Genomic DNA, 14,203 nt, shown 5'->3' on the forward strand with positions numbered 1-14,203 from the left:
ACAAAAAAGAAGCATATCAATTGGAGGATACTTTGGATGTTCAGAATTTATTGTTGTTCTTTTGTCCTTTTCATATTTTAATATACCAAGCTTATCATACCACAGTTTCAGTACTTGTATTGAAAGCAGCTATTTTGCCACCACAGCTTACAATAACACTGTCCTTATTCACCCTGTTCACCATGCATGAAATGTAGTCAAATTCCACCCATTTTACGAAATCTACTTTACATTCAAAACGAGTGTTATCTGATATTTCTTGTTGGCCAATATTCTTTAGCAGAATGAGGCTGTATATGTGAATCTGTCTTTTGGGTAGTAGCCTACATTTGACAAGGCCCTGCATGAAAACATGTGGTTACTTTTCATTTGGCCATCAAATTTACTCGGCCGAAGCCGTATATCATTGCTCATGGAAGCTGATCCCGAGTAAGTTGTTTCGTCTGGCCTGATCTAACTCGTTAAGAATTTGACTAGTGCAAACCGATCGTAGACCAGCACGTAGCCAGTAACTCCACCCGGGACACTTGAATTCATAGCTTACTACTAGCTCTGTAGCTGATAGAATCACTTTGTTTATACCTGACGACGGTACTGTAGCTAAGCTAGCTAGCTAGCTAGAAAAATATAGTCAGTTGTCGTTTTCTAAATATACAGGAAATGTAGAGTTATCTGTCTAATGACGGAATAATGTTTCAACTATTATAGTCATTTTTGCCTTCACAGTATGTTCGGTGACAGGATGACTTCACAGGAACTTAACTCTCCTGAGTCAACTGTCACCTCTCTTCTGGCGAGCTCTGGACATCTGCGAAGTAGCTTACACCACGAACCACTGTTCACCGTCAGATACAGGGACAAGGATTTTGAATCTGCGTCTGCGGCACTGGATGCTTACATCGCGGACTTTGAAAGGAGTGAGCTAAAAAGATCTCCAACGAGAATTCAGTTGCTGACAGATCGGTCCACCAGCTCTTTTCCTATCCGAAGTAGAGTCAGAAATAAAGATGGTAAGTATCACAGCCCCTTGGTACTAAAACTAAAACCTATATTTTTCTGTACATACATACACGTACATTCTATATGATCTATACATCACATAGAATGATGGTCAGTTAGCAAGCTAGCTAACTGACCGCATTCATGTCTTCTGTGTTTTGTGTGTTGCTGTTGCAGTTCTTCAAGAGCAGCTGACAGACACTGAACTGGACTTCCTGACTCTCCCAGTGAGGGTCCATCGCCAAGATACAGACCGCCTCAGTGTGACCACTGACGACCTACTGGTCCTACCCTGTAACGGCTCCTTACCCATCACCCGCACCTCTGCCTTCCTCTCCCAGTCAGGGGGGCAGTCTGGAAGCTACTGTCTGAGCCAGCACGCCCACTCCAATTCCTCCAATCGGCATAGACCCAGACAAAGCAGCACAGACATAGCTTGTGCCCAACACTCTGCCTGTTACAATCTCCTCCGGCCTAGGCAACAAGCAAAGAGAGCCCCGACATCAGAGACTTCAACAGGCCTTGGGCTGAAAATCAGTCAACCAACCCATCATCAAGGCCTCAAACAGACATCGGAGAGGGATCCAGACGATCCAGCCTCGCCCCACCACTACCCCCGCTGGATGACCAGCCAGAAGGCTGACATGGACATGTCTGGCATCACCAGTATCCCCGACACGAAGTACCCTGCCTGGATTCAGGAGTGCGGACTTCCCATAGACACCCCCACCCACAAGTCGTCCCATAAGAAGACCCTGACTAGTAGCCAGACTCGACCCCGCTCTCCGAAAGTGCCCTACTGGCTGGGGGAACTGGAGGCCTCTTATGAGAAGCTGCAGATGGATAGCGTCGGCCATTCTGGAGCTAGCAGTGATTCCGGTGACCTGCAAGGAGACCCAACGGCTTCTCCTTTCAAAGGGGAGGCTCGTCCCAAGACGCTGAGGCAGCTGTTTGCTGAACAACCGAGCCAGACTGCTGGGGGCGACTGCAGGGATATGGATAATCTATTCCGTGGTTAGTAGAAACATCAAATTTGACACGATCGCCCTCCAAAATACCCAGGGCTTATCTCCTAACACCGAATCCCCAAACACAGACAGCCCAACCCAGACCCAGAAGGCCTCGGAGCTTCAGGGTGACAATTATTGAGTCGATGGCTCTGTGTGTTTCCTTCTTAGACGACAAATTGGAGAGGTTGATCCTGAAGGCTGAGGCGGCGCTGAGCTCTCCCTCTCTGGGTCTGAGCCGCCCCCGGCAGCCCGACGTGGACCCACCCAACAGCAGCGAAGACAGCCTGGAGGTGGACCGCTCCTGGGACAACCCTACTATCACATTGTGAGAGGACACTTGGGCATATTAGTTCGAGAATGGACATCGAGGCTTGTTGTTGGGTCATTGTAGAGGCTAGCCTTGTTTGAATTGACCATTGAAGAACACTTTCTCATACTGTATTCAAAAACGAGCATGTGATGTATGGACTCCAAGGTTTAAATGCAAGTGATATATTCCACTGTTTATGCACTACTTCCCATGCAGTAAATCACCAGTGCCAGTAGGGGGAGCTGACAGCCCAGCTATTGCCGAAAGTCCTTTCAATGACCGAAACGAGCAGGTAGTATTTTTTTTCCAATCATCCACAGTATTCAGATTTAATTTTCCTTTTCTCACATGATTCTAACTCAAGAACGAATGAATCCGAATGAATGGATCGTATTCGATACTTTGGAAATCCTGACCTCCCTTCTCCCCCTTCCCTTCCCTACCCCGTACTGTCCAGGCTAAGGGCTCCTGCTCCTCGGGCTACAGCAGCAGGAAAGCCCCTGGTCCCGTGGAGGCCCTGAAGCAGATGCTGTTCAGCCTGCAGGCCGTGGAGCAGCAGGTCTCCCAGCCTTCGGCGGACCAGGGACCAGACACAGCCGTGTCGGACACCAGGCACACAGTGGACGGGTGGACGGATAGAAACATGGACAGCGAGGCTGAAACCGCACAGGTGAACGTCAGGAAGACGTCGAACTATCGTAGCCATCGTAACGGTCTACAATTGGGCCATCTTTGTAAACATGTACCATGTTCGTTTTCCAGATAACTGGGACCGAGATGGAGGCCTACGACACAGCGCCTGGCGGACAGTCATTACAGAGGTACCGGTACTTCATGAGAGCTGCAAGAGAGGGAGTCCACTGACAGTCTATTTCTTTCTCGGCTTCTATAGAATGTACAAAGTCCCATACACTGCCCAGTGACATCCTTCTGATTTCCTAGGGCCCTGCATCACCTTGGGAGACTGAAAAGTCTCGTGGAGGACCATCATGAGAAGAACACTCCGGAAGGAAATGCTTCCTAAAGGACTTGGCTGCTGTTGTTTATTTTATTATTATTGATGAAATATGTATATGCGAAAGAATTGAAGCACAAAACGGGACTGAATGTCCAGATCTTATACTTGAGTTAGAGGTTGGGGACATCGGGGTAAAATGGACAAATCTCTGAAATTCTGTGCCCAAAGATCAAAATCTTTTCGCAGTATGCCGTTTGAAATCCTTCTGTGCCTTGCCTTCTTCGGTGCCATAAAACAAGAATAAGTATGTATGTTTATTTGATGGTTATTTACAATTGTTTATTGTAATATTAAAATGTATTCTAAAGTGTTGCCCGCATGCTTATAACATTCACATAATTTCACAGTATTATATACAAATAAAGAGATGTTGCTTAATTGATAATAATCTATCCATGTTGTGACATCATATAGGTGGCTATGTGTGACCTGGTTGCATGTGTCTAGATCTGTTCAACATTAGTCTCAAACAGTCAGCCGTCAGTATCAGATTCATCCAGATGACCATTAGAGTACACTGGAGCCATTTCCTAACTATGCTCATCTTAATTGGCTCAGACTACAGTACATAAGGCACATTCAGGCCCGATCTCATAATTCATTATAGGTGTGTAACATAATTCAAATGTAACAACTGTTACGGTATGATATCCGTCTAATCTAAAGGCAACCACTGGCTTAGTGCCTGCGTCAGACTGGAATGTCTCCTCAATGTGGTCCATTTGCTACTGCAGGTATCACATGCTACACATGCTAACGCTAATTCCAGGCCCCTCAGGACTTCTGCGCCAGGAGCGTGCTCAGTTTGATCTTGCCGTCCATGGAGGCGGTGAGGCAGGTGCCACAGTCCATGGCCGTGCACCAATCAACTGTGACCACCGGGGCCTTGTGCCCGCCCAGGGGCAGGACAGTCTCCAGTTTGCCATCGCTGCTGTTTAGCTAGGGGGAGAACAACAGACCATAGGTCACAGAAGGATAGGAGTCAAACACAGTACTACAATTCAGTTCTGGGTATTCCTGTGTGTGATGTCGCGGGTGAGATTTCATCCTCCGCTTCCACGCTGGAAAGCCTGTAAAAAAAAAAAAAAGCGTCGATGGATGCGGATGATTACCTTGTGGATGATCCCCCCGTTGTTGGAGCAGGTGAGGACGTGCTGGCCCTCGGAGTCGAAGGCGAACAGGCGCCCTCGGGGCACCTGGACCTGCCTGTACCCACTGTACCCCGACAGCACGAAGGGCCCCGTGGCGTCCTGAGGCAGGGAGTGATCCGACTGCTTCACCCCACACCGATGGATGTTCCACTGAACAAACTGGAACAAAAACGCGAACAAGGTTTTTTTGACACGATATCGAGACCCCCAAAAAAAGACGGCGTCTCACCCGCTGTAACGCGTGACCTCTAAAACGACTTGGGACGCGGTGACCTTTGTGCCCCCTTGTTCTAGGCCTTCGGCGGGCCTCACCTTGCCATCCTCCCCGATACTGATGACGGTGTTCTCGTCGTAGCTGAACTCGACGCTGTACACTTCCCCATCGTGTGCCCTCCAGCTCATGGCGCACTCGTAGCGCTGCATGTCTGCGGGAGAGAGAGGGGAGCGCGTCGACAACTCGCTCTCGGACGACCCCGTCCTTCATTTCCATTCGTCACAAACGATCTATTACCCGCATGCAACCTCCACCGTATCTGTGAAAAGATCCGCGGAGCAGCTCACCGAACAGTCGGATGACTCCGTCGGCCGCGCCCGTGACCAGCAGGTTTCCGTTGTGGTTGAAAGCCGTGCAGTTGATGGCCACGGGTCCTGGCTCCAAGGAGAACTGGAGCTAGGGGGGGGAACGCAGCAGATAGGATCGCCTGAACATCGGAAAAGCTGTCGTCTGGTTGCTCCACTTTACACAGTTCCATGGACACAGTCTTAAGAGAAGATCGCGTGATCACGTGAGATGCAAGGGGGGGGGGTCTACCTGGGGTTTGACGGTCTTGGTGTCCCAGAGCAGCAGCTGGCCCGACACCGGAAACGGGAGGCGGGTCACCGTCTCTGTAACGCTCCCGGAGCGCCCGGTACCGGTGGGGGCGGCAGCGGAACAAACGAAGGAGGTGCCGCTGGGGCTGCAGGCCAGCGATAGGATCCTGGAGACACACGCACACACACACACGGCTTGAGACACCATGCTTGAGCAGTAGAGTACATAGAGAGGCTCTGTATGAAGACCCCCCGTGTCAGCTCACCGCGGGTGGGTGTCGTCGATGGTCATCTCGTACAGGTTCTTCTTGGCATCGGTGTCATACAGCCTCACGGTGCCCACGCCACTTCCCAGTAACAGCTGAGGACCAAAGATGTGTCAAGTCAAAGGAGCCCAAGAACCCGAGAAAACACAAATTCAATTCCCTGGGAACGCAAATCCAAGTGATAAACCCTCGGACACTAGCAATGTTCAGGTGGTCCATACCAGCCTGTCTGGTTTGGTGGCCCACTCCAGGGACAGCAGGGGGGATTTGGACATGATGGTGGCCTTGGTCTGCATGATGGGGTTGAAGGACCACACCTTGATGACTCCGTCCACATCCAGGCTGGCCACCCTCCGGCCTGAGCAGTCCACCCTGAGAGAGAGGGGGGGGGGGGGGGGGCAGGCGTCGGACAAAGGGGGGACGGACGTCTGTTTAGATTCCGAAGGCATTCCAGAAGGGCGGATCCGTGGTATGGAGACAGCGGTGATGGTCTCACCTGCAGTGCATGATGGAGGAGTGGTGCTCGCCGTATTCCTCCTGGCTCAGCTTGATGAAGGGCTGCTCCGGGGCCAACCCTTCCCCGCTCACGCGAGCCTGGCCCGGGGGGGAGTCCAAGGCCTCGCATTGGCCCTCCGGCTGGGGCTCCATGTCCAAGCTCTCCCCTCTCTTCTCAGTCATCTACAAAGGGACCCCGTTCAAAGGGCTGTTTAACACATCCGGATATCTGAAGTGTTGCTTAAAGGTCAGGGTCACCCGATATAGCATGAACTTGGATCGGATTGTCGTTAGCCCAAACCTGAGGAAGGGGTTTGGAGAACAGCTCCTTCCTCTCCTTCTCATGAACCTGGTGCCTTTTTTGTCGGGTGTGTGGCGCCGGGACCTCAGCGCTCCCAACAGGTCCAGACACTGGCTTGGAGTCCTTACAGACTCCTGGCTCTTTCAGCTTCGCAGCCTGAAAAGAGACCCAAGAACACAAAACCAACTTGAGCTGTCGAAAGCAGCAGAAAAAACTCCCTCCTAGAAATTTCCATGGCAACTGCTTAGCCCCTTCAAATTGCAACCCTGAGGATAAACAAGTTAGCGTCTCAGGGGAAGTTCCCAGAAAAACAAGAGCTTCTCAATTACCAGGCCAACATATGGTCTCACTTGATTGGCTGCGGTGTCCTTTCTTCCGAGGGAAGCCTGTGTTGGCGAGGACCCAGCCCCTTGAGGCGTCTTGCCAGGTGCCCGTCTCCCCTGGGGCAGGAATGTGTAGAAGAAGTTGCGAGAAGGCGCTGTTGAAGTCAAGTTGACCGTGCGCTGGCTGGACACCAGGTCCCTGAGAGAAAATAGCACACAGATGAGATACTTACAACCTTATATTAGGTTCATACTAAATTGATCTCATAATGCTACATCTCTAAGCCCTGGTCTGCCTGCAGACATTGTGATAATTGAATTTACCCTCAAGAAACAAAGTGACCTTTTTCATATACTAACTGAAGCCAATTTTAGTGAAGCCAGGAAAGTGGGGAAAAAGTAAAGTTTTGCGTGTCGTTCACGTCTTCATTCTTTAAGAGAGAAAAACAACAGCATACACTGTATTTTGCAGTGACTTGAATAATTGATTGTAAGTTTCTCCTACCTTTAGCTGAAACTGGTTTTGCAATAGGTCTTTTGAGTATTAGAGTGAGGCAGTGTGTGTTTACAAGATGTCTCATTCATTTGGCTGAATGTCTGAAGCAAAACATGTTGCGTTTCCTTTTATTTCAATGTTTCTCAGCGAAATGTATGCTCAGTGAAACTGTGTGACGCAAAGGTTCACGTGACAGTCTTTCAAGGACGTCTCATCTCAAAAGCACTTCCCCACTTCTTTCCTAACGTCACCTCCTTTTCAAAAGGAGAACTGCACTGCTATCTCCGGTAGTTTAGTCTCCTATGGGTCTGGAGTAGAGGAGACATATCGAATTCAGGTGGAGATATCTGGACTGAATAAAGGTCATAATGTCCCTAGGCACAGCAGAATACTAGAGTTGTGGCATCTCCCAGACACAGAGACATTAACAAGGTGACTGAAACAAAGGAATATTGGTGAAAAACACAACAATTCAAGCGAATTGTTTATTCATTGTCCTCATCCATAGGTTAAAGCACACGTAAAAACAGTATAAATAATATATTAACAATAAGTTAGTCCATCTACAGTAATGTGTAACATTAATAATAATACAAAACAGAAACGTGTGTCGTCGTCCCCCCCCTCAGATATCTTACGATGTTCTCTCCCATTCCCGCACTACCCCCCCCCCCCCAAAAGAAAGAGGTTCATTGCTCTCTCAAAGTCAGTCCTCACAGCTCAGTGTCGCCGAGTCGATCCATGTTTTGCACGTAGGGGGGGAGTTTGTGATGCACCATCTCTTCGTCCTCCTTCCTGAAGCGGGCTTCTCCTTGCAGGGCAAACAGCTGGAAGCACAGATGAGAAGACAGGGGGAGGCTTGAGTCACCATGGGAACGGGGCTGACAGCAGCTATTCAGACACCGCTTTTTTGGAAGGCCACGCTCACGCTCACCCTTTGCCTCAGCTGCTCGTTCTCCTCCAGTAGGCTGGTGGTTCTCTGGACTTCAAAGTCGAAACACAGCAGCACTGGCTGGGGTGTTTCTGTCAAGGAACCCACTTCACGGAACATCATGAACTACAGGATTTTTGGATTCGTCTTTTTCTGCTCAACCCCAAAAAACAGTGATATTCTTGCAAGACATCATACGATAATGACCTCACTTCTGCCAATTGGGCTTAATAGTTTTAGACAGTGTGTCTCATCTGCACAGACTAGACAACACCTGGAAGAGATTTGACACCATATGCATTACACGTGTACATAAATGTACACAAGTTCGAGTGCAGAAATGGACAAAAAGTAGAAAGTTATCACACAGTTTTCGAAAGCCTTGCCAAAAACGGAAGGATATGCATGCACTGGAAGAGAACACTGAGGAAGTTGTGCAGCGACACCAGGAAGGTATCTGCCCACTGGCGGGAGAAATATGACGAGAATGCAGGATTGGTCTCAGGGGAGGGTATAAATGGCAGGATGAACCAATCACGCCACTCTGGCTGTCCCTGCAGCTCTGGTGCCTGCTTTAGGAAAAACTCCTGAGTTCTCTCAAGGTTTCTCGACTGTAAAAGGAAACGAAAGAAAAAAAAAACACACAGGACATAAGCTTTAGAAAACTCCCTAATATGCAACCATCTGCGGTAATGTGTGTGGAATGAGTTTCAGGAGATGAGGAAGTTGAAATCTAGAAGAAAAAACGAATAATGTGATCCTTTTTGTGACAAGACGTCTCTGCACGCACCTGAATGGTATGAACAACATAGTATCTGAACAGGCTTGTTCTTAGTTTGTTGACGGTGGGCCTGTAGATGTCCTCTAGTCTGCAGAACAACCGTCGGTCCAGGTAACCCCAGTAATCTTTCAGTCCCGTCAGGTCAAAGTTCTGAATAAACAACTGGAGCTGGTCGATAATCTTGTCCACCTGGACAAAGAAAAAACGGGTCATCAGCATAATCGTAGGCCTTTAGATTGGGGCCACCACTATCCACTAAACACGCCAGCTAACGTTCGATCTTGACTGCAGTAGTAGCAACGTTATAGCCTACTGCTAATCTGTCTGTAACTGGAAGCACTAATGATGAGGTCAGCTACACTTATACATACCCTGAACCCCTTTTCCTTGTCGGCTTTGACTTCTGCGTCAAGGGTCTTCAACGTACTGGTAAATCCACGATATGTGAGATATTCTCTGAGATGTTCTTCCGTTCGCTCCACAGCTGAACTCATCTTCTTTCCCCTGTAAACACTAATATGTGCATGTCTTAAATGTACAAATCTCATTCTATTCGTTTTGTATTTAGAAAACATTTCAAATGTACAGAGCTACGTAAGTGTATCTTTATTATTTAGTCGGATGTTAGCCTACTATTCAACTAGTTAGTTGCGGAGAAAAAAAGCTATCCGGCTAGCATGCTATCAGCTAGAGCTAACTTCATTTGCACCATACATTTGCTAATATTTCTCCGTGAGACAGAGGATTCCTACTATATTGTTGTGAGCTCAGCATTATTGGATACTATATGTGCATGGCAACTAGGTGAAGGGAAAATTAAATGATTTAGCTTAGGTTTCCAATTAGAACTTACCAGGTATGGTGACAGCGCTGAGGTGCTTCCTTGTTTTCCTTTCCTCGAGACGGTCATGTGATTAGTGATACGAGTTACTCCACTAGATGGTGCACATTCACATACAAATATTGTTCTCAGAATTACGTTACTTTTATTCTAATAGATAGCTGGATGCTACATGAAGAGGAATTCTATTTAGCATATAAAATGTGCTTCGTAAGCATGTTAACACATTCCCTATCTTGCAACTGTACGGCACATGTAAGCTTTTTGGGGGGAGTTTCAACCAGTATGTCATAGCTCACAAACAAGCCAGAAACCCTCAGGGGTCACTAATTGGCGGACCGCGGTCCGGGTCCGGACCCAGGCGGTTCCCTATCCGGACCCGGACCTATAACCGATATATTATTATGGAATTAATTCATTTTGACGGAACGTTTCCATTTTAACCGGCACATCTTTTTGTTCCAACTAAATGTGGTTTCTATCTTACTTGTCCAATACAAACGTCCAATCAGGAGCATTAATAACTGTAATCACCATGAAAACTCACTCACTGAAAGTTGGTTGCAACCTCTGTGGGTCAGGTTGTGTGTGTCATTCGCAACAACGCAGGCTAATCGATTTGCTAACAGTACCTGTTTCTTCCTTAGCGAAAAACATGGCGTGCTCTAAACCCGGCGAAAACCCAAATCCAAAAATACCAGACAAGTATGCATTTGTGCTGCCGGTGGGGCGCACAAAACCTATGTGTTTAATGAGACGGTTGCCCTTGTCAATAGTGGTAGCTAATGTGAAACGTCACTATCATGGCCGTGGGAACTAGGAGTGCTGTAGCCCCCTGACAGCACGAGAATTTCCAATGATATGACTTGAAAATTCACCACCGCGGCACAGCCCCGCAGTAGCGGACTGGCCATCGGGAGCACCGGGAGAAGAATAACAATGGAAAACCAGGCTAAGAAACGTAGCCTAAGGGTGGGGCTGAAACATTAAGAGACAAAAAAACATCACCTTCACTAGACAAGGTTTTACCAATTGAAAAACGGCTATGTTCATTTTACATAAAGCTCAAAAAACTATTTTGTGCTCAAATAAAGGCAAAAAAAATGGTCTTGCGTGCTACGCGCGCTCGCATTAAGTATCCTAGCGTTCTCACGAACTAGCATCACATCAAACAGAATGTGCATGACCTATTTTTACTCCCAGTCCATCCCTGCCGTCCCGCAACATTAAGACCCCCCCCCCCCCCCCCCCCAGCAGCACCCCCCTGATAAATCCTATGTTCCCGCGGCTATGGTCACTATGACACAAAGCAGCATGGACACTTTGAACAAAATTACCCCCAGAACTCTGAGGTAAGGGCCAGAAAAATAAACCATAATTGTTCCGGACCCTGGACTGAATGGAAATTTGGTTAGTGGACCTTTTGGGTTTCTAATTGAGTACCCCTGCTCTACAAACTAAGGTTTGCAACTATCTCTAAATGGCCTACACTCACGGATGGAGCGAATAAATGGATAACAGCACTGGAAGAGAGCACAGCAGGGGTGACTGGCTCTGGGAGATATAAAGGCTCTACTGATGCACACTGCCGGAAAACAAAATAACAGAAGACATTTTCCAGTGCACAACTGCCAAGAGGCTAGTAAAACAATATTGTTTGCAGATTCATCTACGTGCGTGTTTTGTGAGGATGCATGCACACTCTTAAAACAAATGTGTTGTTAGCTGACACAATTTGTGTGTTATTACCAATCAGACACATATTGTGTTGTTTTCTACAAATTGGGTGTTGTTTGATCTTACGATTGGACACACACAACATGTGTTAAAACATTGACCAATCACATCACTACTTCAACATCTTTGCGCGCCCAAAAAGAAAATTCCTTTTTGAAAGAAGCACTGGTAACCACGGAGTTGACACTGACACGACAGCAGAAGACTAAAGGTAAATGTCTTTTTTTTACTTTACTTGAGTTCGCAAATATAAAAAAGTAAATACCCTGGGATTTTTATTTGACGATGAGAGGCTCGTTGTCTATAGGTTGTGACTGTCATGCTGGTGCTGAATGGGAACCGTTATGTGAGTGTAGCTAACATCAGAGCCATACAGTACTGTAATGAGGCTCTGGCTAACATTTACTAGCTTGCACTGACAACCTTCAGTTGGTAGCTAATGTCGTTAGCTAATGTAAGCTACTTGCTAGTAGCTAGATAGCTAAGGTAGCTAACGTTAACGGTTCAAGTAGCTAGCGTTAGCTAGTCAACCTGGATAATTTAATATGTAAAATTGGTTAGCATTTTTTATTCGCTATTGAAACATGGAGAGTGAGAGAACGTGAAAACCTGGCTAGTAACAGCTTGCGTTTTCTAACGATGAAGTCTATTTTAAGCACGTAGCGTCACTGTGTCCAATCCCGACCGTTTTTTAGCTAACATTCTGATAAAATGCCACTTCAAATATTGATAAAAATAATCGTATCACGTTTTCAGCTGATTTACTGATTTCACGTTAAGCTTTAACTTCTTACCTTTCGAGCTAAATATTGTTAAAAAATTTAGAGTTAGCTTAGCCTTTACTAGAGCCGGTCAAAAGACGCTGGCGCCGGTAAATTAGCCGTGCGCTACCCTTGTCCAAACCCGACCGCACTTCTAAACACTGGCCGCTGCTGTTTTTCCGGGGATATTAACTTGATCCAGGGTCACCAAACTGACCATCAATGCTGTCAACATATCCGTGGACGTAGTTATGTCCTCCACCATAAGATATCACGCTTCAACATCTCCAAACTAGTGATGGGTCGTTCGCGAACGATCCGGCTCTAAGAGCCGGCTCTTGAAGGTGAACGTCGGGAGCTGGCTCGCATATCTGAAGAACCGACTCTATTTTTAATAGATCAATACAGCCTATAAAAACGAAATGATTATGAAATAATGAATTTTAATTGTATTTAAAATAATTGACTAATTCAAAGAACAACAAAAAAATACTTGTAGGCTTAAAGGCGCACACGATCATCCTCACATTCTGTTCCTGTCAATCCTGCATGAGGGAGGGCCGAGCCAACTCACACACAGTGAGAGAGTAGTCAAAACTCGGAGGAGAGCCATGACAAATCAATGCATTTTTAAAGATATGTGGTTACGGTCGAGTATGATTTCATTTCATAATTTAATTCAAATTGTTTTCACACCTATCATAGTCAAATTCATAGTTAAAACATGTATTTTTTAAAGAGCCGTTCGGGAGCCAAAAGAGCTGGCTCTTTTTAGTGAGCTGAGCCATACGAGCCGGCTCACGAAAAAGAGCCGGAATGCCCATCACTACTCCAAACTATGCGATAAAATCTCAATTTGACTGTATACCACCACCTGCTGGATGTTTTGTTGAACTCTTCTCAAAGTTTGCTAGCCCCCATCCCTTCCTCCCCTCGACTACAGATCACGTCACACATGAGCGTGTATTTTCATTGGCAAGACAAAGTAGTGTTAAGCTAGCATTGAAATACACTCATATGCTAACCCATAGTAGCAGTACGATGACAACACAGACACACTTGTCAGAGTAAAGATCGTCGCCCGAGTGTCGCCGAGTGGTCTTTCGGCCAAAGTAACTTTCCTATATTATTTAGACATGTAAACGTCCATATATGTTCATGACATTTTACACGTAGATTGTTTGGTATGCCTAAAATAATACTACTTACACTTTGCTGGCGATAGCAAAAGAAAATGCTGGCAAAAAGACCGGAAACTGAGTGTCCAAACCCCGTTCGGGTTTGGACAATAGTAGTTTACAGCGGTCGGGATTGGACACAGTGACGTTACTCTTTTGTCATAGCTTAATTTTTCCGCCATCCTTTTTCTCTCGCAGCACAATATAGGCTATGTATTACAGGAAAAAATGTCACGGCAAACCAGCTTGACATTTTATTTCTGTGTATTGAGTTGTTTTGTTGTGTAATGCCTTTTCAGTTGAGCTATTTTAGAGAGTTTTTTCCCCCACAGACGAGGCACAATGGAATCGGGACAGAGCAATCGCGTGTGAACTTGAATGCATAGGAGTACTGTAGCGTCACTGTGTCCAATCCCGACCGGTTTTTAGCTAACATTCTGATAAAATGCCACTTCAAATATTGATAAAAATAATCGTATCACGTTTTCATCTGATTTACTGATTTCACGTTAAGCTTTAACTTCTTACCTTTCGAGCTAAATATTGTTTAAAAATTTAGAGTTAGCTTAGCCTTTACTAGAGCCGGTCAAAAGACGCTGGCGCCGGTAAATTAGCCATGCGCTACCCTTGTCCAAACCCGACCGCACTTCTAAACACTGGCCGCTGCTGTTTTTCTGGGGATATTAACTTGATCCAGGGTCACCAAACTGACCATCAATGCTGTCAACATATCCGGGGACGTAACGTCACTGTGTCCAATCCCGACCGCTGTAAACTACTATTGTCCAAACCCGA

General features: G+C 46.6%; 2 protein-coding genes across 3 annotated transcripts; one reads left to right on the forward strand and one right to left on the reverse strand.

The window, feature by feature from the left end:
- The first annotated feature begins 393 nt into the window (after positions 1-393).
- Positions 394-3,431, forward strand: c18h18orf54 (chromosome 18 C18orf54 homolog). The gene is made up of 7 exons (XM_062484065.1): positions 394-1,010; positions 1,177-2,013; positions 2,178-2,334; positions 2,536-2,611; positions 2,777-2,989; positions 3,082-3,140; positions 3,262-3,431. Exons 1-7 carry the CDS (start codon positions 728-730, stop codon positions 3,341-3,343), a joined length of 1,707 nt encoding a protein of 568 aa, XP_062340049.1. The 5' UTR covers positions 394-727; the 3' UTR covers positions 3,344-3,431.
- Positions 3,432-4,105: 674 nt separating this feature from the next.
- wdr91 (WD repeat domain 91) lies at positions 4,106-9,890 on the reverse strand. 2 transcript variants are annotated; one of them, XM_062484064.1, is made up of 16 exons: positions 9,745-9,890; positions 9,263-9,404; positions 8,901-9,080; positions 8,514-8,721; positions 8,114-8,196; positions 7,897-8,006; positions 6,711-6,882; positions 6,361-6,516; positions 6,061-6,242; positions 5,786-5,936; positions 5,565-5,659; positions 5,300-5,465; positions 5,050-5,158; positions 4,801-4,913; positions 4,450-4,647; positions 4,106-4,276 (listed from the first exon to the last, which is right to left on the reverse strand). In XM_062484064.1, exons 2-16 carry the CDS (start codon positions 9,383-9,385, stop codon positions 4,112-4,114), a joined length of 2,211 nt encoding a protein of 736 aa, XP_062340048.1. In that variant the 5' UTR covers positions 9,386-9,404; positions 9,745-9,890; the 3' UTR covers positions 4,106-4,111. The 2 variants fall into 2 exon arrangements, with proteins under 2 accessions (XP_062340048.1, XP_062340047.1); XM_062484063.1 differs by having other exon boundaries at positions 6,690-6,882.
- Positions 9,891-14,203: the final 4,313 nt, after the last annotated feature.

Source organism: Osmerus eperlanus, chromosome 18 (genome assembly GCF_963692335.1).
Source record: "Osmerus eperlanus chromosome 18, fOsmEpe2.1, whole genome shotgun sequence".
Taxonomy (NCBI): Eukaryota; Metazoa; Chordata; class Actinopteri; order Osmeriformes; family Osmeridae; genus Osmerus; species Osmerus eperlanus.

Bases quoted from the DNA above. Each gene is read 5' to 3' on its own strand.
- wdr91 (XM_062484063.1), bottom strand. From the start codon at position 9,385: ATGAGTTCAGCTGTGGAGCGAACGGAAGAACATCTCAGAGAATATCTC. The intron at 5,937-6,060 runs GTGAGACCATCA...CCTCTCTCTCAG, and splicing joins TCCTCCATCATGCACTGCAG to GGTGGACTGCTCAGGCCGGA. The intron at 5,466-5,564 runs GTGAGCTGACAC...GTGTGTCTCCAG, and splicing joins ATCGACGACACCCACCCGCG to GATCCTATCGCTGGCCTGCA.
- c18h18orf54 (XM_062484065.1), top strand. From the start codon at position 728: ATGTTCGGTGACAGGATGACTTCACAGGAACTTAACTCTCCTGAGTCA. The intron at 1,011-1,176 runs GTAAGTATCACA...TTGCTGTTGCAG, and splicing joins TAGAGTCAGAAATAAAGATG to TTCTTCAAGAGCAGCTGACA. The intron at 2,612-2,776 runs GTAGTATTTTTT...CGTACTGTCCAG, and splicing joins TCAATGACCGAAACGAGCAG to GCTAAGGGCTCCTGCTCCTC.